Source organism: Chamaea fasciata, unplaced genomic scaffold, assembly GCF_029207755.1.
Source record: "Chamaea fasciata isolate MVZ Bird 193981 ecotype frontalis unplaced genomic scaffold, bChaFas1.0.hap1 SCAF_510, whole genome shotgun sequence".
NCBI classification, from domain to species: Eukaryota; Metazoa; Chordata; class Aves; order Passeriformes; family Sylviidae; genus Chamaea; species Chamaea fasciata.
In genome coordinates, this window is record NW_027094595.1 from 1 (window position 1) to 18,601 (window position 18,601).

General features: G+C 63.8%; 2 protein-coding genes across 2 annotated transcripts; both read left to right on the top strand.

Annotated features, from left to right (window-relative positions):
• The first annotated feature begins 1,656 nt into the window (after positions 1-1,656).
• On the top strand, positions 1,657-9,149 carry LOC136305600 (RNA-binding protein 10-like). Its single transcript, XM_066208896.1, has 8 exons — positions 1,657-1,874; positions 4,053-4,199; positions 4,466-4,531; positions 5,632-5,826; positions 6,596-6,664; positions 7,293-7,396; positions 8,523-8,610; positions 8,978-9,149. The coding sequence occupies exons 2-8, from the start codon at positions 4,065-4,067 to the stop codon at positions 9,029-9,031; spliced, it is 711 nt and encodes a 236-aa protein (XP_066064993.1). The 5' UTR covers positions 1,657-1,874; positions 4,053-4,064; the 3' UTR covers positions 9,032-9,149.
• Positions 9,150-9,164: 15 nt separating this feature from the next.
• Positions 9,165-18,539, top strand: LOC136305599 (properdin-like). Its single transcript, XM_066208895.1, has 10 exons — positions 9,165-9,311; positions 10,031-10,193; positions 11,018-11,175; positions 12,604-12,780; positions 12,974-13,159; positions 14,257-14,430; positions 15,644-15,844; positions 16,749-16,860; positions 18,009-18,160; positions 18,454-18,539. Exons 1-10 carry the CDS (start codon positions 9,245-9,247, stop codon positions 18,459-18,461), a joined length of 1,398 nt encoding a protein of 465 aa, XP_066064992.1. The 5' UTR covers positions 9,165-9,244; the 3' UTR covers positions 18,462-18,539.
• The last annotated feature ends 62 nt before the right edge of the window (positions 18,540-18,601 follow it).

Here is an 18,601-nt window from a genome sequence, read left to right on the forward strand (position 1 = left end):
GGTGAAAAAAGCAAAGTTTGGGTAAAAAACCAAAGTTTTGGGTGAAAAAATGGAGTTTTTAGACCAAGAAGTGCTGTTTTAGTGAGGGTTTGGGGGTAAAATTGTGGATTTAGGGTGAGATTTGGGGTTTTGGGGTGCGGGGGGAGAGATTTGGGGTCCCCCAAAATCCTGAGGGTGAAATTTGGGGTGAAAAAAGCAAAGTTTGGGTAAAAAACCAAAGTTTTGGGGGAAAAAATGTATATTTTAGGCTTCAAAGTACGAATTAGAGAGGAATTTGGGGGTTTTCGGGGGGATTTTGGGGGGATTTCGGGGGATTTTGGGGTACAAATGGAAGACTTGGGATTCCCAGTTGGATTTGGGGGTACAAAAGGTGGATTTTGGGGTTTCCGGGGGAGCTTTGGGGGGATTTTTGGGGTACAAAAGGCAGATTTTGGGGGATTTGGGTGGATTTTGGGGTTCCTAGGGATGATTTTGGGGTACAAACGGATGATTTGGGGATTCCCAGTTGGATTTGGGGGTCCAAAGGGCGGGTTTGGGGGTTTTTTGGGGGGGATTTTGGGGTTTTTTGGGTAAAAATGGAGGATTTGGGGGTGTTCTGGGGGAATTTTGGGGTTTTGGGGGGGATTTTAGGGTTTTTTGGGAGAATTTGGGGGGTTTGGGGGGGGGGTTTAGGGTTTTTTGGTGCACAAATGGAGCATTTTGGGGTTTTCTGGGGGGTTTTGGAGGGATTTTGGGGGGATTTGGGGGTTTTTTGGGAGAATTTTGGGGTTTTCTGGGGGGATTTGGGGTTTTTTGGGGGGGATTTTGGGGTTTTTTGGGGTAGAAATGGAGAATTTTGGGGTTTTCTGTGGGAATTTGGGGTTTTTTGGGGTTTTGTTGGGGGATTTTGGGGTTCTCTGGGGGGATTTTGGGGGGTTTTTTTGGGTAAAAATGGATGATTTGGGGGTGTTTTGGGGGAATTTTGGGGATTTGGGGGGGATTTGGGGGTTTTTGGGGGAGATTTTGGGGTTCTTCGGGGGGATTTGGGGGTTTTTTGGGGTACAAATGGAGGATTTGGGGTTATTTTGGGAGAATTTTGGGGTTTTCTGGGGGGATTTTGAGGTTCTCTGATGGGATTTTGGGGTTTTTGGGGGGGATTTTGGGGGTTTTTGGGGGTAGAAATGGAGAATTTTGAGGTTTTCTGGGGGAATTTGGGGTTTTTTGGGGTTTTGTTGGGGGATTTTGGGGTTCTCTGGGCGGATTTGGGGGGTTTTTTGGGTAAAAATGGAGGATTTGGGGGTGTTTTGGGGGAATTTTGGGGGTTTGGGGGGGAATTTTGGAGTTTTTTGGGGGGATTTGGGGGTTTTTTTGGGGTAGAAATGGAAGATTTTTGAGTTTTCTGGGGGGTTTTTGGGGTTCTTTGGGGGAATTTGGGGGTTTTCTGGGGGGATTTTGGGGTTTTCTGGGGGGTTTTTGGGGTTCTCTGGGGGAATTTTGGGGTTTTTGTGGGGATTTTGGGGTTTTCTGGGGGGTTTTTGGGGTTCTCTGGGGGAATTTTGGGGTTTTCTGGGGGGATTTTGGGATTTTCTGGGGGGTTTTTGGGGTTCTCTGGGGGAATTTTGGGGTTTTCTGGGGGGATTTTGGGGTTTTCTGGGGGGTTTTTGGGGTTTTCTGGGGTTCCCAGTGGAGATTTTGGGGTGCTGACCCCCCCAAACCCGCCCCCGCAGTACTATTACGACGCGGGGGCGGGGCAGTACCTGTACTGGGACGGGGACAGACGCACCTACGTGGCCGCCCCCCCCGCTGAGCCCCCCCCGGGCCCCCCCGGGACCCCCGGGACCCCCAAAGAGCCCAAGGACAAAAAGGAGAAGCACAAAACCAAAACGGCCCAGCAGGTAACGGGGGGGAGACCCCAAAAAATGATGGGGGGAGACCCCAAAAAATGAGGCGGGGGGACCCCAAAAAATGAGGGGGGGGGGACCCCAAAAAATGAGGCGGGGGGACCCCAAAAAATAATGGGGAGGACCCCAGAAAATGATGGGGAGGGACCCCAAAAAATGAGGGGGGACCCCAAAAAATGAGGGGGGGGGACCCCAAAAAATGAGAGGGAGACCCCAAAAAATGAGGGGGAGACCCCAAAAAATGAGAGAGAGACCCCAAAAAATGAGGGGGAGACCCCAAAAAATGAGGGGGGACCCCAAAAAATGAGGGGGGACCCCAAAAAATGAGGGGGGAGACCTCAAAAAATGAGGGGGGGGACCCCAAAAAATGAGAGGGGAGACTCCAAAAAATGAGGGGGGGGACCCCAAAAAATGATGGGGGAGGACCCCAAAAAATGAGGGGGGAGACCCCAAAAAGTGAGGGGGGAGACCTTAAAAAATGATGGGGGGGACCCCAAAAAATGAGGCGGGGGGACCTCAAAAACTGATGGGGGGGGACCCCAAAAAATGATGGGGGGGACCCCAAAAAATGAGGCGGGGGGACCCCAAAAAATAATGGGGAGGACCCCAGAAAATGATGGGGAGGGACCCCAAAAAATGAGGGGGGAGACCCCAAAAAATGAGGCGGGGGGACCCCAACAAATGATAGGGGGGACCCCAAAAAATTTGGGATTCTAAAAAATGAGACCCCAAAAATGGGGAGATCCTAAAAATGGGGGATCCCCAAAATCGGGGGAGGGGGGAGAACCTGAAAATGGGGAGGGACCCCCCCAAAAAATGGTGGGAGGATCCCAAAAATGGGGATCCTAAAAAAGGGGGTGCCCCGGGGGGGGGAGGGGGGGTCTCTGGGTGTCCCCCCTGACCCTCAACACCCCCAAATCCCCCCCAAAATCCCTGTTTGTCCCATCAGTGTCTGCTCCCGGGGTCTGCAGGGTTTTGGGGGGTCTCGGGGGGGTCCCTGGGGGGTCCCTGGTCACTCTGGGATGTCCCTGGGTGGTCCCTGGGTGGGTTTTGGGGGTCCCTGGTCACTCTGGATGGTTTTGGGGGGTCCCTGTGCCCCCCAGATCGCCAAAGACACGGAGCGCTGAGTGCCCTGAAATCTCTGGGTGGTTTTTGGGGGTCTCTGGGGGTTTTTTTGGGGGTCTCTGGGTAGTTTTAGGGGTCTCTGGGTGGTTTTGGGGGTCTCTGGGGGTTTTTTTGGAGGTGTCTGGGTGGTTTTGGGGGTCCCTGGTCACTCTGGATGGTTTTGGGGGGTCCCTGTGCCCCCCAGGTCGCCAAGGACACGGAGCTCTGGGTGCTCTGAGATCTCTGGGTGGGTTTGGGGGTCTCTGGGTAGTTTTAGGGGTCTCTGGGTAGTTTTTGGGGTCTCTGGGGGTTCTTTTGGGGTCTCTGGGGGGGTTTTGGGGGTCTCTGGGTAGTTTTTGGGGTCTCTGGGGGTTTTTTTAGGGGTCTCTGGGTGGTTTATGGGGTCTCTGGGTGGTTTTGGGGGTCCCTGGTCACTCTGGGTGGTTTGGGGGTCACTCTGGGGGTCTCTTCCCCCCCCCAGATCGCCAAGGACACGGAGCTCTGGGTGCTCTGAGATCTCTGGGTGGTTTTTGGGGTCTTTGGGGGTTTTAGGAGTCTCTGGGGTTTTTTTGGGGGTCTCTGGGTAGTTTTAGGGGTCTCTGGGTGGTTTTGGGGGTCCCTGGTCACTCTGGGTAGTTTGGGGGTCACTCTGGGGGTCTCTGCCCCCCCCAGATTGCCAAGGACACGGAGCTCTGGGTGCTCTGAGATCTCTGGGTGGGTTTGGGGGTCTCTGGGTAGTTTTAGGGGTCTCTGGGTAGTTTTTGGGGTCTCTGGGGGTTCTTTTGGGGGTCTCTGGCTGGTTTTGGGGGTCTCTGGGTGGTTTGGGGGTCACTGTGGGGGTCCCTGGTCACTCTGGGGGTCTCTGTTCCCCCCAGATCGCCAAGGACACGGAGCTCTGGGTGCTCTGAGATCTCTGTGTGGTTTTTGGGGTCTTTGGGGGTTTTAGGAGTCTCTGGGGGTTTTTTTGGGGGTCTCTGGGTGGTTTTGGGGGTCTCTGGGTGGTTTTGGGGGTCCCTGGTCACTCTGGGTGGTTTGGGGGTCACTCTGGGGGTCTCTTCCCCCCCCCAGATCGCCAAGGACATGGAGCGCTGGGCGCGCAGCCTGAACAAGCAGCGCGAGAGCGGCCGCAGCTCGGGGCCCCCCCCGGCCCCCCGCGAGGACGAGAGGAGGGAGGCGGCGGCCGCTGACGCCGGCTACGCCATCCTGGAGAAAAAGGTGGGCTCGGGGGGGGGCTCTGGGGGGGCTTTGGGGGGACATTGAGAGGATTTGGGGGGGTTTAAAAGGGTTTGGGGGGCAGTTGGGGGAGTCCTGGGGGATTTGGAGGGGTGTCTGGAGGGATTTTGGGAGGGTATCGGGGTGTTTGGGGGGGGATTTGAGGGGTTTAGGGGGGGGTTTGGAGGTCCTGAGGGCCTGGGGGGGGTGGCTGGGAATGTGGGAGGGGGATTTTGGGGACCCCCCTGACCCCCCCCGACCATCCCCAGGGCGCTTTGGCCGAGCGGCAGCACCTCCCCCTGGAGCTGCCCCGGCTGGGGGGCGACGAGAGGCTGGTGAGAGCCCCCCCAAAATACCCCAAAACACACCTGAGACCCCCAAAATACCCCAAAAATACACCTGAGACCCCCAAAATACCCCCCAAAACACACCTGAGACCCCCAAAATACCCCAAAACCACACCTGAGACCCCCAAAATACCCCAAAAATACACCTGAGACCCCCAAAATACCCCAAAACCACACCTGAGACCCCCAAAATACCCCCCAAAACACACCTGAGACCCCCAAAATACCCCAAAAATACACCTGAGACCCCCAAAATACCCCAAAACCACACCTGAGACCCCCAAAATACCCCAAAAATACACCTGAGACCCCCAAAATACCCCAAAACCACACCTGAGACCCCCAAAATACCCCAAAAATACACCTGAGACCCCAAAATACCCCAAAAATACACCTGAGACCCCCAAAATACCCCCCAAAACACACCTGAGACCCCCAAAATACCCCCCAAAACACACCTGAGACCCCCAAAATACCCCCCAAAAATACACCTGAGACCCCCAAGATACCCTGAGACCCCCAAAAATACCCGGAGACCCCCAAAATACCCCCCAAAATACACCTGAGACCCCCAAAATACCCCAAAAATACACCTGAGACCCCCAAAATACACCTGAGACCCCCAAAATACCCCCCAAAAAATACACCTGAGACCCCCAAGGTACCCCCAAAAATACACCTGAGACCCCCAAGATACCCTGAGACCCCCAAAAATACCCGGAGACCCCCAAAATGCCCCCCAAAATACACCTGAGACCCCCAAAATACCCGGAGACCCCTCCAATTTCCTCCCCAAAACCCCCCTGACCCCCGATTTCTCCCCCCAGAACCCCCTGAAATGCCCCCTGACCTCCAATTCCCCCCCCCAAACCTCCTCAAACCCTCCCTGACCCCCAAATTTTTCCCCTCAAACCTCTCCTGACCTCCTTTTCTCCCCCCGCAAACTTCCCCCGACGCCCAATTTTCCACCCCAAACTCCCCCCGACCCATTTCCCCCCCCTGAAAACCCCTCCTCACCGCAAATTTTCCCCCTCAAACTCCCCCTGACCCCTTTTTTTCCCCCCTGACCCCCATTTTTCTCCCCCCAGAGCCCCCCCCGGGGACTGGTGGCCGCCTACAGCGGGGAGAGCGAGAGTGAGGAGGAGGGGGAGCGCGGGGGAGCCCCGGGGGTCCCCGAGGAGCCGCTGACAGACTGGGCCAAGCTGGCGTGTCTGCTGTGCCGCCGGCAGTTCCCCAGCAGGGAGGCCCTGCTGCGCCACCAGCAGCTCTCGGGGCTGCACAAGGTACCCCCAGACGCCCCCAAAAACACCCCGAAACCATCCCTCAAACGCCCCCAAAAACACCCCAAAAACACCCTGAAATCATCCCCCAAACGCCCCCAAAAACTCTCCAAAAACACCCTGAAATCATCCCCCAAACGCCCCCAAAAACAGCCCGAAACCATCCCCCAAACACCCCAAAATCATCCCCCAAACGCCCCCCAAAATCATCCCCCAAACGCCCCCAAAATCATCCCCCAAACGCCCCCCAAAAACACCCTGAAATCATCCCCCAAACGCCCCCCAAAAACACCCCAAGATCATCCCCCAAACGCCCCCAGAAACACCCCAAAACCAGCCCGGAAATACCCCGAAACTACCCTGAAAATTGCACCAAAACCAGCCCAGAAACGCCCCCAAAATCCCCCAAAAAATCCCCCCAAAATCCCCCAGAAATCCCCCCCAAATCCCCCAAAAATCCCCCCAAAATCCCTCCAAAAATCCCTCCAAAAATCCCCCAAAAATTCCTGCAGAAACCCCTCAAAATCCCCCAGAAATCCCCCCAAAATCCCCCCAAAATCCCCCAAAACCCACCCCGAAAACGCCCCCAAATTGGAGAAACAGCCCCCAAATCATCCCCGAAAACCCCAAAACTCCGGCTCCCCTCGGGGGGTGTTGGGGACCCGCTGTGACCTTGGGGTCCCCTAAACCGGGTGGGGGTCACCCCGATGTCCTCAAATGTCCCCAAGTGTCCCCAAATGTCCCCGAATGTCCCCAATCCCCACCCCCCCAGCAAAACCTGGAGCTGCAGCGCCGGAGCCACCTGGGCGCCCCCGAGGGGACCGAGAGAGGGGACAGCGAGGTGAGGGGACAGCGGGGACACCCGGGGGACATTGGGGACACCCGGGGGACACCCAGGGGACATTGGGGACACCCAGGGGACACCCAAGGGACACCCGGGGGGACACCTGGGGGTGAGGGGACACTAGGGACACCCAGGGGACACCCAGGGGACATTGGGGACACCCAGGGGACACCCAGGGGTGGGGGGACATTTATGGGGAGGAGGAGGATGAGGAGGGGTTCCCAAGGCACCCATGGGGTGGGAGAGGGCTGGGGGGGCACCCCTGGGTGCTGGGGGGGATCTCTGGGGGGTCCCTGTTCCCGGGGTCACCCCTGGGTGCTGGGGGGGGTCTCTGGGGGGTCCCTGTTCCCGGGGTCACCCCTGGGTGCTGGGGGGGATCTCTGGGGGGTCCCTGTTCCCGGGGTCACCCCTGGGTGCTGGGGGGGGTCTCTGGGGGGTCCCTGTTCCCGGGGTCACCCCTGGGTGCTGGGGGGGGTCTCTGGGGGGTCCCTGTTCCCGGGGTCACCCCTGGGTGCTGGGGGGGGTCTCTGGGGGGTCCCTGTTCCCGGGGTCACCCCTGGGTGCTGGGGGGGGTCTCTGGGGGGTCCCTGTTCCCGGGGTCACCCCTGGGTGCCCCCCTCCCCAGATGAAGTACCGGGACCGCGCCGCCGAGCGCCGCGAGAAGCAGGGGGGGCCTGACCCCCCCGAACCCAAACGGCGCAAATTCGGGGGACCCCCCGCGACCCCCGGGTGAGCACCCCGGAAAACGGGGACAGGGGGGGGGACGGGGGGACACCCCAAAAACGGGGAGAGGGACACCCCGAACCCGGGTGTGGGGACCCTGTTGGGTGTCGTCACCCGTGGGTGACACCCGGGGGTGATGCTTGTGGGTGACAGGGATTCCCATGGGGTGACACCCATGGGTGACACCTGTGTGTGACCCCCTGGTGACACCCCCTCCGTGTATGACACCCATGGGTGACACCTGTGTGTGACCCCCTGGTGACACCCCCTCCGTGTATGACACCCATGGGTGACACTGTGGGTGACCCCCCTGGTGACACCCCCTCCGTGTATGACACCCATGGGTGACACCTGTGTGTGACCCCCTGGTGACACCCCCTCCGTGTATGACACCCATGGGTGACACTGTGGGTGACCCCCCTGGTGACACCCCCTCCGTGTATGACACCCATGGGTGACACTGTGGGTGACCCCCCCTGGTGACACTCCCTCCGTGTATGACACCCATGGGTGACACTGTGGGTGACCCCCCTGGTGACACCCCCTCTGTGTATGACACCCATGGGTGACACTGTGGGTGACCCCCCTGGTGACACTCCCTCTGTGTATGACACCCATGGGTGACACCTGTGTGTGACCCCCCCTGGTGACACCCCCTCCGTGTATGACACCCATGGGTGACACTGTGGGTGACCCCCTGGTGACACCCCCTCCGTGTATGACACCCATGGGTGACACTGTGGGTGACCCCCCTGGTGACACTCCCTCCATGTATGACACCCATGGGTGACACTGTGGGTGACCCCCCTGGTGACACTCCCTCCATGTATGACACCCATGGGTGACACTGTGGGTGACCCCCCTGGTGACACCCCCTCTGTGTATGACACCCATGGGTGACACTGTGGGTGACCCCCCCCTCCATGTATGACACCCATGGGTGACACTGTGGGTGACCCCCCCCTCCATGTATGACACCCATGGGTGACACTGTGGGTGACCCCCCACCATGTATCTGTGACACCCCTGGGTGTCACCCCCTGCTCCGTGACCCCCATGGGTGACACTGTGGGTGGCCCCCCACATGTGTGACCCCCCGGTGACACCCCTGTCTGTCCCCTGGTGTCCCCAGGGACCCCGAGGCGCCCCCCCTTGGGTGCCGCATGCTGCAGGCCATGGGCTGGAAGGAGGGCAGCGGGCTGGGCCGGCGGCGCCCCGAGGTGACAGTGGGGACAATGGGGGACACCCGAGGGTGGGGGACACCCAGGGGACACCCAGGGGTGGGGTGACATCAGGGACACGCAGGGGACGCGGGGACACAGAGGATGGGGACATCGGGGACGCTCGGGGGTGAGGGGACACTGGGGGGCACAAGGGGGTGGAGGGACATTGGGAGGGACACCCAGGGGACATGGTGGATGTCCAGGGGACATTGGGGACACCCAGGGGACACCCAGGGGTGGGAGATGTTGTGGGGGGACAGGGGGGACGTGAGGGGACAACAGGGACGCGGGGGGGACTTGGGGACATCAGGGGGACACTGGAGGGGTCTGGGGAACACCTTGGTGACGTCATTGTCCCCCCCAGGGCCCCGCCCGGCCCCGCCCCGGGGGGATGACGCGGTTCAGCGAGGGACCCTGAGGCCACGCCCACCGCGAGGCTACGCCCACCGCACACTGACCCCGCCCCTTACCCCCACCCCAGTTTTGGTGTTGGAATTTCGTGGGTTTTTTTAAATAAACGGGTGAAAAGGGGAAAAAAAAGCGGAATTTGAGGTTGGGGGAGGGGCGGGCGGGGCCTTCCGGTGGGTGGGGGGAGCCGCCCCTCCCCCACCGCCCCTCCCCCACTTCCCTCATGGCGCCCCCGGTGCTGCTCCTGGGGCTGGGGCTGGCCCTGCTCGGCGCTGGGGCGGGACACGCCGGTAACTGGGATGAACTGGGGGGAACTGGGAGCGCTGGGAGGGGGAACTTGTGTGTACTGGGGGGAACTGGGAGCACTGGGAGCAAAGGGAGGGGGGCACTGGGAGGGCTGGGAGGGGGAAACGGGTGAACTGGGGGGAACTGGGAGCTCTGGGAGGGGGGAACTGGGGTGGGCTGGGGGGAACTGGGGGGAACTGGGGGCACTGGGAGGGCTGGAAGAGGGAAACTGGCGTGAACTGGGAGTACTGGGAGCAAGGGGAGGGGGGAACTGGGAGCACTGGGAGGGTGGAACCGGAGGGAACTGGGGCTTGCTGGGGGGTACTGGGAGGATACCGGTGGGAACTGGGGTGGACTGGGAGGAGGGTGCTGGGGAGAACTGGGGTGACTGGGAGGGGTCCAGGAGGAACTGGGGTTACTGGGGGGTGCTGTGGGGCAACTGGGAGGGCACTGGGGGGATACTGGGAGCACTGGGAGCCGGGTGGGGGGAGGGGGGTACTGGGAGCACTGGGGTTACTGGGAGGGCACAGCTGGGCGGGGGGAGGGGGAAGCACAGGCTGGAACGTCACTGGGGCAGCGGAACTGGGAGGGACTGGGAGCACTGGGAGGAACTGGGAGCACTGGGGACACTGAGAGGGGCTGGAGGGGGCAGTGGGGACTGGGGGGCACTGGACGATACTGGGAGGACTGGTGACCTGGCGGTGACCCCTGGCCCCGCCCCCAGCGGCCCCATCCGTCTGGTGCTTCACGCGATTGGAGGAGGAGGCTGATGGGGGCGGGGCCTGCTCGAAGCCGCTGGGGGAGGAGCAGCTGCCATTGGCCGATTGCTGCCTGAACCCCGCCTATGGCTACAAGCTCCACCCACAAGGCCACTGCCGCAGCTGCCGGTCAGACACGCCCACCCGGGCCACGCCCACTCCCAAGACGCCCACCTGAACCAAACCTGCCGCTGCCACGCCCATCCCAGCCACACCCACTGTCAGCCACACCTACCTAAGCCAGGCCCACCTGGCCACAGCCACCTGTCCTGTGGCCATGCCCCAAAGTCCCACCCCATCTGCACTAAGCCCCGCCCTTCACATGCCCCACCCCTCTGCCCCACCTGTCCCATGGCCCCACCCACAATAGGCCACACCCAGCACGAGCCACACCCACCAGGCCCTACCAGATGACCACACCCACATCACCCAAGCCATGCCCATCCCAACAAAGCCCCTCCCACTTCAGCCCCACCCTCTTTAGCCCCGCCCACCTGGGGACACTGGGTGACACTGAATGACCCCAGTGACCCCTGATGACCTCAGGTGACACTGAGTGGCCAGGGTGACCCCGGGGTGACCCCCGTGTGACCCCTGGGTGACCCCTGGTGACCTCAGGTGACACCAAGTGCCCCTGGTGACCCTGGATCACCTCAGGGACCCCAGGGGTGACCCCAGGGTGACCCCGGGGTGACCCCTGTGTGACTCCTTTGTGACCCCTGGTGACCTCAGGTGACACCAAGTGCCCCTGGTGACCCTGAATCACCTCAGGGACCCCAGGGGTGACCCCAGGGTGACCCCGGGGTGACCCCTGTGTGACCCCTTTGTGACCCCTGGTGAGCCCAGGTGACACCAAGTGCCCCTGGTGACCCTGAATCACCTCAGGGACCCCAGGGGTGACCCCGGGGTGACCCCCGTGTGACCCCCGTGTGACCCCCGTGTCCCTGTGGCAGCCCCGGGGTCTGGGGGCCGTGGGAGCCCTGGAGCAGCTGCTCCGTCACCTGCGACGAGGGGACACAGAGGAGGGGACGCAGCCGCAGGCCCGGGGGGGGACACGGCGGGGACAGCACCGAGTGGCAGCTGAGGGCGTGTGACATGGCCTGCTGCCCTGGTGGGACATCGGGGGGGACACGGGGGGGACACGGGGGGGACACGGGGACAGGGGGGGTGTGGGGACACGGGGGGGACACGGGGGACAAGGGAGGGACGGGGGGGACAGTGGGCCTTGGGGCATGGGGGGGACATGGGGACACAAGGAGGGGACAAGGGGACACATGATGGACGTGGGGACATGGAGGGTTTGGGACACACAGAGGCCACAGGGGTGACACTGCGGGATTTGGGGACCAGGCCCCAGGGGTGACACGAGGGATGTGGGGACACTGGGTGACACAAAGGGATTTGGCGACGCGGGAGTGACGTGAGGGATGTGGGGAGATGGAGGTGACATGTCCCTGTCTCTGTGTCCCCGTGTCCCCATCCCTATCCCTGTGTCCCTGTCCCCTGTCCTTGTGTCCCTGTTGCTGTTCCTGTTGCTGTCCCATCCCTGTCCCTGTCCCCTCCTGTCCCTGCTGTCCCTGTGTCCCTGTTGCTGTCCCTGTCCCTATGTCCTTGTCCCCTCCTGTCCCTGTACCTGCTGTCCCTGTGTCCTTGTCCCTGTGTCCCTGTGTCCCTGGCGCTGTCCCTGTCCGTGTCCCTGTCGCTGTCCCATCCCTGTCCCTGTCCTTGCTGTCCCTGTCCCTGCTGTCCCTGTCCCTGTGTCCCTGCTGTCCCTGTGTCCCTGTCCCTGCTGTCCCTGCTGTCCGTGTCGCTGTCCGTGTCGCTGTCCCTGCTGTCCCTGGGGTCCGTGTCGCTGTCCCTGTCGCTGTCCCTGTGTCCCTGCTGTCCCTGTGTCCCTGTCCCTGCTGTCCCTGCTGTCCGTGTCGCTGTCCCTGCTGTCCCTGGGGTCCGTGTCGCTGTCCCTGTCGCTGTCCCTGTGTCCCTGCTGTCCCTGTGTCCCTGTCCCTGCTGTCCCTGCTGTCCGTGTCGCTGTCCGTGTCGCTGTCCCTGCTGTCCCTGGGGTCCGTGTCGCTGTCCCTGTCCCTGTCCCTGTGTCCCTGCTGTCCCTGTGTCCCTGTCCCTGCTGTCCCTGCTGTCCCTGCTGTCCGTGTCGCTGTCCCTGTCCCTGTCCCTGCTGTCCCTGCTGTCCGTGTCGCTGTCCCTGTCCCTGTGTCCCTGCTGTCCCTGTGTCCCTGTCCCTGCTGTCCCTGCTGTCCCTGCTGTCCGTGTCGCTGTCCCTGTGTCCCTGTCCCTGCTGTCCCTGCTGTCCCTGCTGTCCCTGCTGTCCGTGTCGCTGTCCCTGTCCCTGCTGTCCCTGCTGTCCCTGCTGTCCGTGTCGCTGTCCCTGTGTCCCTGTCCCTGCTGTCCCTGCTGTCCGTGTCGCTGTCCCTGTCCCTGCTGTCCCTGCTGTCCCTGCTGTCCGTGTCGCTGTCCCTGTCCCTGTCCCTGCTGTCCCTGCTGTCCCTGCTGTCCGTGTCGCTGTCCCGTGTCCCCGCCGCAGTCCCGGGGGGCTGGAGCCCCTGGTCCCCGTGGGGTGGCTGTTCTGTCACCTGTGGGGAGGGGTCCCAGCGGCGCCAGCGCAACTGCTCCAATCCCCTCCCCCGCTGCGGCGGCTCTTGCGGGCCCGGGGACAGCGAGGACACGCGGCGGTGTCAGGCGACACCGGCCACCTGCCCAGGTGAGGGGAGGGCGGGGGAGGGGCGGGAAAGGTGGGGGAGGGGCGGGAGGTGTGAAGGTGGGGGAAGGGACGAGCCCCCAGAGACCCCCATGAGAGATTTGGGGGAGGGGAGAGGGTGGGGGAGGGGGGGGCAGGATGAGGTGGGGGAGGGGCTGCCCTGACCCCCCCCCCCGCCCCTCCCCTCCCCCCGCAGTGCCCGGCGCGTGGGGCCCGTGGGGGTCGTGGGGTCCCTGCTCGGGGTCGTGCCGGGGGGCGGGGCCGGGCCGGAGCCGCCGCCGCCGCTGCGATTCCCCGGAGCCGTCGCGGGACCCCCCCGGGACCCCCTGCCCGGGCAGCGACACCGAGACACAGCCCTGCCCCGGGCTGCCGCCCTGCCCCGGTGAGAGCCCGCCACCCCCCGAGAGCCCCGGAGACCCCCCGAGAGCCCCCGAGAGCCCCCGGGACCCCCCGAGAGCCCCCGAGAGCCCCCGGGACCCCTGAGAGCCCCCGAGAGCCCCGGAGACCCCCCGAGAGCCCCCGGGACCCCTGAGAGCCTCCGGGACCCCTGAGAGCCCCCGAGAGCCCCCGGGACCCCCCGAGAGCCCCCGAGAGCCCCCGAGAGCCCCCGAGAGCCCCCGGGACCCCCTGACAGCCACGGGACCCCTGAGAGCCCCCGAGACCCCCCGAGAGCCCCCGAGAGCCCCCGAGACCCCCCGAGAGCCCCCGAGAGCCCCCGGGACCCCCTGAGAGCCCCCCGAGACCCCTGAGAGCCTCCGGGACCCCCCGAGAGCCCCCGAGACCCCTGAGAGCCTCCGGGACCCCCCGAGAGCCCCCGAGACTCCTGAGAGCCCCCGGGACCCCCCGAGAGCCACGGGACCCCTGAGAGCCCCGGGATCCCCCGGGATTCCCTGAGACCATCTGGGAGCCCCTGAGATCCCCCCGAGACCCCCTGAGAGCCCCCGAGACCCCCTGAGACCCCCGGGACCCCTGAGAACCCCCGGAACCACCTGACAGCCCCGGGACCCCTCGGGACTCTCTGAGACCGTCTGGGACCCCCTGAGACCCCCCCGGGACACCACTGGGACCACCCCGGCCCCCCCTGGAACGCCCTGAGACCCCTTGGACCCCCAAGAACTCCTCGAGACTCTCCCAGAAGCCTCCAGCGCCCTCTGGACCCCCCCTAAGAGCCCCCCCCGGAACCCCCTGGGACCCCGTGAGACCACCCTGGGACCCTCCAGGAGGCCCCCAGGACCTCCAGGACACGCCCCCGAACCCCTCAGGACCCCCCAGGACCTTTCCAGGACCCCCCCTAGGACCCCCCAGGACCCTCAGGACCCCCCAGGGCCCCCCAGGACCCCCCAGGACCCTTCCAGGACCCCCCCAGGACCCTCAGGACCCCCAAGGACCCTTCCAGGACCCTTCCATGACCCCCCCAGCCGTGTTTGGGGGAGGGGGTCGTGCCCTCTCTGACCCCTCCCCTTTTCCCCCCTTCCCCAGTGCACGGCGCGTGGGGGGCGTGGTCGGCGGCCACGCCCTGCCCGGTCACCTGCGGCCTGGGCGGGGTCGTTGAGCGCCGCGCCTGCGACGCCCCCGCCCCAAATCACGGGGGGCGTGGCTGTGCCGGCCCCGAGCGGCGCCGGGGGCTCTGCGGGCCCCGGGACCCCTGCCCAGGTGAGGGGCGGGGCATAAAGGGGCGGGGCTTGATGGGTGGGGCGTAACGGGGCGGGACTTAATGGGGTGGGGGTTAACAGGGTGGGGCTTAACAGGGAGGGGATTAACGGGGTGGGGCGTAATGGGGAGGGGCTTAATGGGGTGGGGCTAAACAGGGTGGGGCTTAACGGGGTGGGGCTTAACGGGGAGGGGCTTAACGGGGCGGGGTGTAACAGGGTGGGGATGAATGAGTCGGGGCTTAATGGGGTGGGGCTTAATGGGGTGGGGCTGTGCAGTGTGAGGTGTAATGGGGAGGGGCTTAACAGGGTGAGGATTAATGGGGAGGGGCTTAAGAGGGTAGTGATTAATGGGGTGGGGGTTAACAGGGAGGGGCTCAATGGGGTGGGGCTTAACGGAGTGAGGGTTAATGGGGAGGGGCTTAACGGGGTGAGGATGGAGGGGTGGGGCTTAATGGGGTGGGGCTGTGCAGGGTGGGGATTAACGGGGTGGGGCTAAAACGGGGTGGGGCTTAATTGGGTGGGGCTTAAAGGGGCAGGATTTAATGGGAAGGGGCTGAGGGGTGCGGGCGCGTGGGGCAGATCTTAAAGGGGTGTGGGGTGTGGGTGTGGCCTTGTGGGGTGGGGTCTGGGGCGGAGGCGTGGGGATGGGGTGGGGCTGGAATGGGGTGGGGTAGTGGGCGTGGTTTTGTGAGTGGGTGGGGCTCGGGGAGGGGAAGGGAGGGAGGGAAGAGCAAAGAAAAAAGGAGAAGGGGAACGGGAAGGGAAAAGCGAGAAAAGAGAAAAAGGGAAAAGGGGAAGAAAAAAGGGGAAGGGAAGAAGAAAAGGGAAAAAACCAAAGGAGGAAAAGGGAAAGTGAAAGGAAAACGGAAAAGGAGAAGGGGAAAGGGTAAAGGGTATGGAAAACGCAAAAGAAAAGGGGAAAAAGAGAAAGAAAAGAGAGAGCAAGGAAGGAAAAGAGAAGGGAGAAGTGAAAAGGAAAAAGAAAAAGGAAAAGGGAAAACGGGAAAAGGGAAAGGAGCTCCCAGCCCCCGGGCTGTCCCCGGGCTGTCCCCGGGTGTCCCTGGGTGTCTCCGGGTGTCCCCGGGCTGTCCCTGCCTGTCCCCACAGTGTCCCCGGGTTGTCCCCGGGCTGTCCCCAGGTGTCCCCGGCTGTCCCCAGGTTGTCCCCGGGCTGTCCCCAGGTGTCCCCAGCCCCACTGAGCCCTCTCCCCCCAGCCCTGGTGCACTGGGGTCCCTGGAGCCCCTGGAGCCCCTGCTCGCGGCCCTGGGGGGACATCGCCTGTCGCAGCAACGTGGGGCAGCAGCGGCGCACGCGGGAATGTGTGGGGCACAGCCCGGGGGGCCCCGCCTGCCCCACGGCCGAGGACGTCGGGATCATCCAGCTGCGGGCCTGCTACAACATCCAGGACTGCAGCTGTGAGTCAGCCGGCCCCATGGCTGCCCCATGGCACCCCAGAGATCCTGGAGGGAGCCACAGAGCTGCCCCATAGATCCTGTCCCCCATAGCTGCCCCATGGCTGCCCCATGGCACCCCAGAGATCCTGGAGGGAGCCACAGAGCTGCCCCATAGATCCTGTCCCCCATAGCTGCCCCATGGCTGCCCCATGGCACCCCAGAGATCCTGGAGGGAGCCACAGAGCTGCCCCATAGATCCTGTCCCCCATAGCTGCCCCATAACTGCCCCATGGCACCCCAGAGATCCTGGAGGGAGCCCCAGAGCTGCCCCATAGATCCTGTCCCCCATAGCTGCCCCATGGCTGCCCCATGGCACCCCAGAGATCCTGGAGGGAGCCACAGAGCTGCCCCATAGATCCCGTCCCCCATAGCTGCCCCATAGCTGCCCCATGGCACCCCAGAGATCCTGGAGGGAGCCACAGAGCTGCCCCATAGATCCCGTCCCCCATAGCTGCCCCATAGCTGCCCCATGGCACCCCAGAAACCCTGGAGGGAGCCCCAGAATTGCCCCATAGATCCTGGGGGACCTTAACTCCCCATAGCGCCCCATAGCTGCCCTATCGATCCTGGAGGGAGCCCCAGAACTGCCCCATAACCCCCCCGAAGTTCCCCCTACAGCTGCCCCACGGCTCCCGGTTGGAACCCCATAGCTGCCCCATAGACGCTGTTGGGACCCCTAGAGCTGCCCTGCCCCACGGCTGCCCTATAGCGGCCCTATAACTCCTGGTGGGAGCCCCATAGCTGCCCCACAGCTGCCCCACAGACCCTCACAGGGTCACCCACGCCCACCCCATATCCCGCCCCCTGCCCCCCGCTCTATGGGGCGTGTGGGGCGGGGGGGTGAGGCTGCCCTGTGCCCCCCCAGTGCAGGGGGAATGGTCAGACTGGAGCCCCTGGGGGCTCTGCACCCCCCCCTGTGGGGCCAGCCCCACACGGAACCGCAGCCGCGAGTGCCGCCCCATCCTGCCCAAGTACAAGTGAGTGGGGCTGGGGGGGATGTGGGGCTGGGGGGCTTCTATAGGGTCAGGGCAGGATATGGGGGCACAGGGGTTTCTATGGGGCTGGGGGGGATGTGGGGCTGGGGGGCTTCTGTGGGGCCAGGGCAGGATATGGGGGCACAGGGGTTTCTATGGGGCTGGGGGGGATATGGGGCTGGGGGGCTTCTGTGGGGCCAGGGCAGGATATGGGGGCACAGGGGTTTCTATGGGGCTGGGGGGGATATGGGGCTGGGGGGTTCTGTGGGGCTGGGGGGTCTCTATGGCATTTAGGGGGTCTCTATGGGGCCGGGAGTTCTCTATGGGTCTGGGGGTCTCTATGGGATTTGGGGGGGGGGTCTCTATGGGTCTGTGGGATTTATGGGGGTCTCTGTGGGACAGGAGGTCTCTATGGGGCCGGGGGGAGTCTCTATGGGGCAGAGGTGGTTCTATAGGATTGGGGGGTCCCTATGGGGCCGGGGGGGTCCCTATGGGATTCATGGGGGTCTCTATGGGGCAGAGATGGTTCTATAGGATCTGGGGGTCCCTATGGGGCCGGGGGGGTCCCTATAGGGCAGAGGTGTTTCTGTAGGATTGGAGGGGTCTCTATGGGATTCGTGGGGATCCCTATGGGGCAGAGGTGGTTCTATAGGATTGAGGGGGTCCCTATGGGGCCGGGGGGGTCTCTATGGGGCAGAGGTGGTTCTATAGGATCTGGGGGTCCCTATGGGGCCGGGGGGGTCTCTATGGGGCAGAGGTGGTTCTATAGGATCTGGGGGTCCCTATGGGGCCGGAGGGGTCTCTATGGGGCCGGGGGGGTCCCTATAGGGCAGAGGTGTTTCTATAGGATTGGAGGGGTCTCTATGGGATTCATGGGGATCCCTATGGGGCAGAGGTGGTTCTATAGGATTGGGGGGTCTCTATGGGGCAGAGGTGGTTCTATAGGATTGGGGGGTCCCTATGGGGCCGGGGGGGTCCCTGTGGAGCAGAGGTGGTTCTATAGGATTGGAGGAGTCTCTGTGGGATTGGGGGTCCCTATGGGGCAGAGGTGGTTCTATAGGATCTGGGGGTCCCTATGGGGCCGGGGGGGTCTCTCTATGGGACCGGGGGGGTCCCTGTGGGGCAGAGGTGACCCCGCCCCCCCCCCCCAGCCCCACGGTGCCCAACGTGGGCTCGGCCGGGACCTCCAACGTTTCGTTCTGGGGGGCGGCGCGGCCGCGGTGCGCCCCCCTGCGGGAGGAGCGGCTGCGCCTGGAGGAGACGAGGCCGTGCCGGAACGTGCGGCCCTGCCCCCCGCCCGAGGGTCAGCGGGACCGCGGGGGGGGCGGGGAAACCCCGGGGGGAGGGGCGGGGAAACCCCGGGGGGAGGGGCGGGGATTCCCCCGGGGGGAGGGGCAGGAGGGGAATTCCCGGGGGGGGGGTGTTGGTGCCGGGGGGGAGGGGCAGGAGGAGTCCCTTGGGGGGGAAGGGGCAGAATTAATCTCGGAGGGGGAGGGGTAAAGGGAGTCCCCGGGAGGGGGGGAGGGGCTGTGGGAAATCCCCAGGGGGGGGGAGGGGCCGGGGTCTCCCCCCTGACCTTCCCTTCCCCCCCCCCAGAGCAGTGAGACCCTCGGAGACCTCGTGGGACCCCCGGGACCCCAACCCCCCCCGGCCCCGCCCCCCCAATAAAATCCCAGCATGGAAACGGCTCCGAGGCGTGTGGGGGAGGGGCGGGAGGGGGGTGGGACCCCCGTGGGGGAGGGGC

Bases quoted from the DNA above. Each gene is read 5' to 3' on its own strand.
- LOC136305600 (XM_066208896.1), top strand. From the start codon at position 4,065: ATGGAGCGCTGGGCGCGCAGCCTGAACAAGCAGCGCGAGAGCGGCCGC. The intron at 5,827-6,595 runs GTACCCCCAGAC...CCACCCCCCCAG, and splicing joins AGCTCTCGGGGCTGCACAAG to CAAAACCTGGAGCTGCAGCG. The intron at 8,611-8,977 runs GTGACAGTGGGG...TGTCCCCCCCAG, and splicing joins TGGGCCGGCGGCGCCCCGAG to GGCCCCGCCCGGCCCCGCCC.
- LOC136305599 (XM_066208895.1), top strand. From the start codon at position 9,245: ATGGCGCCCCCGGTGCTGCTCCTGGGGCTGGGGCTGGCCCTGCTCGGC. The intron at 11,176-12,603 runs GTGGGACATCGG...TCCCCGCCGCAG, and splicing joins TGACATGGCCTGCTGCCCTG to TCCCGGGGGGCTGGAGCCCC. The intron at 15,845-16,748 runs GTGAGTCAGCCG...GTGCCCCCCCAG, and splicing joins CAACATCCAGGACTGCAGCT to TGCAGGGGGAATGGTCAGAC.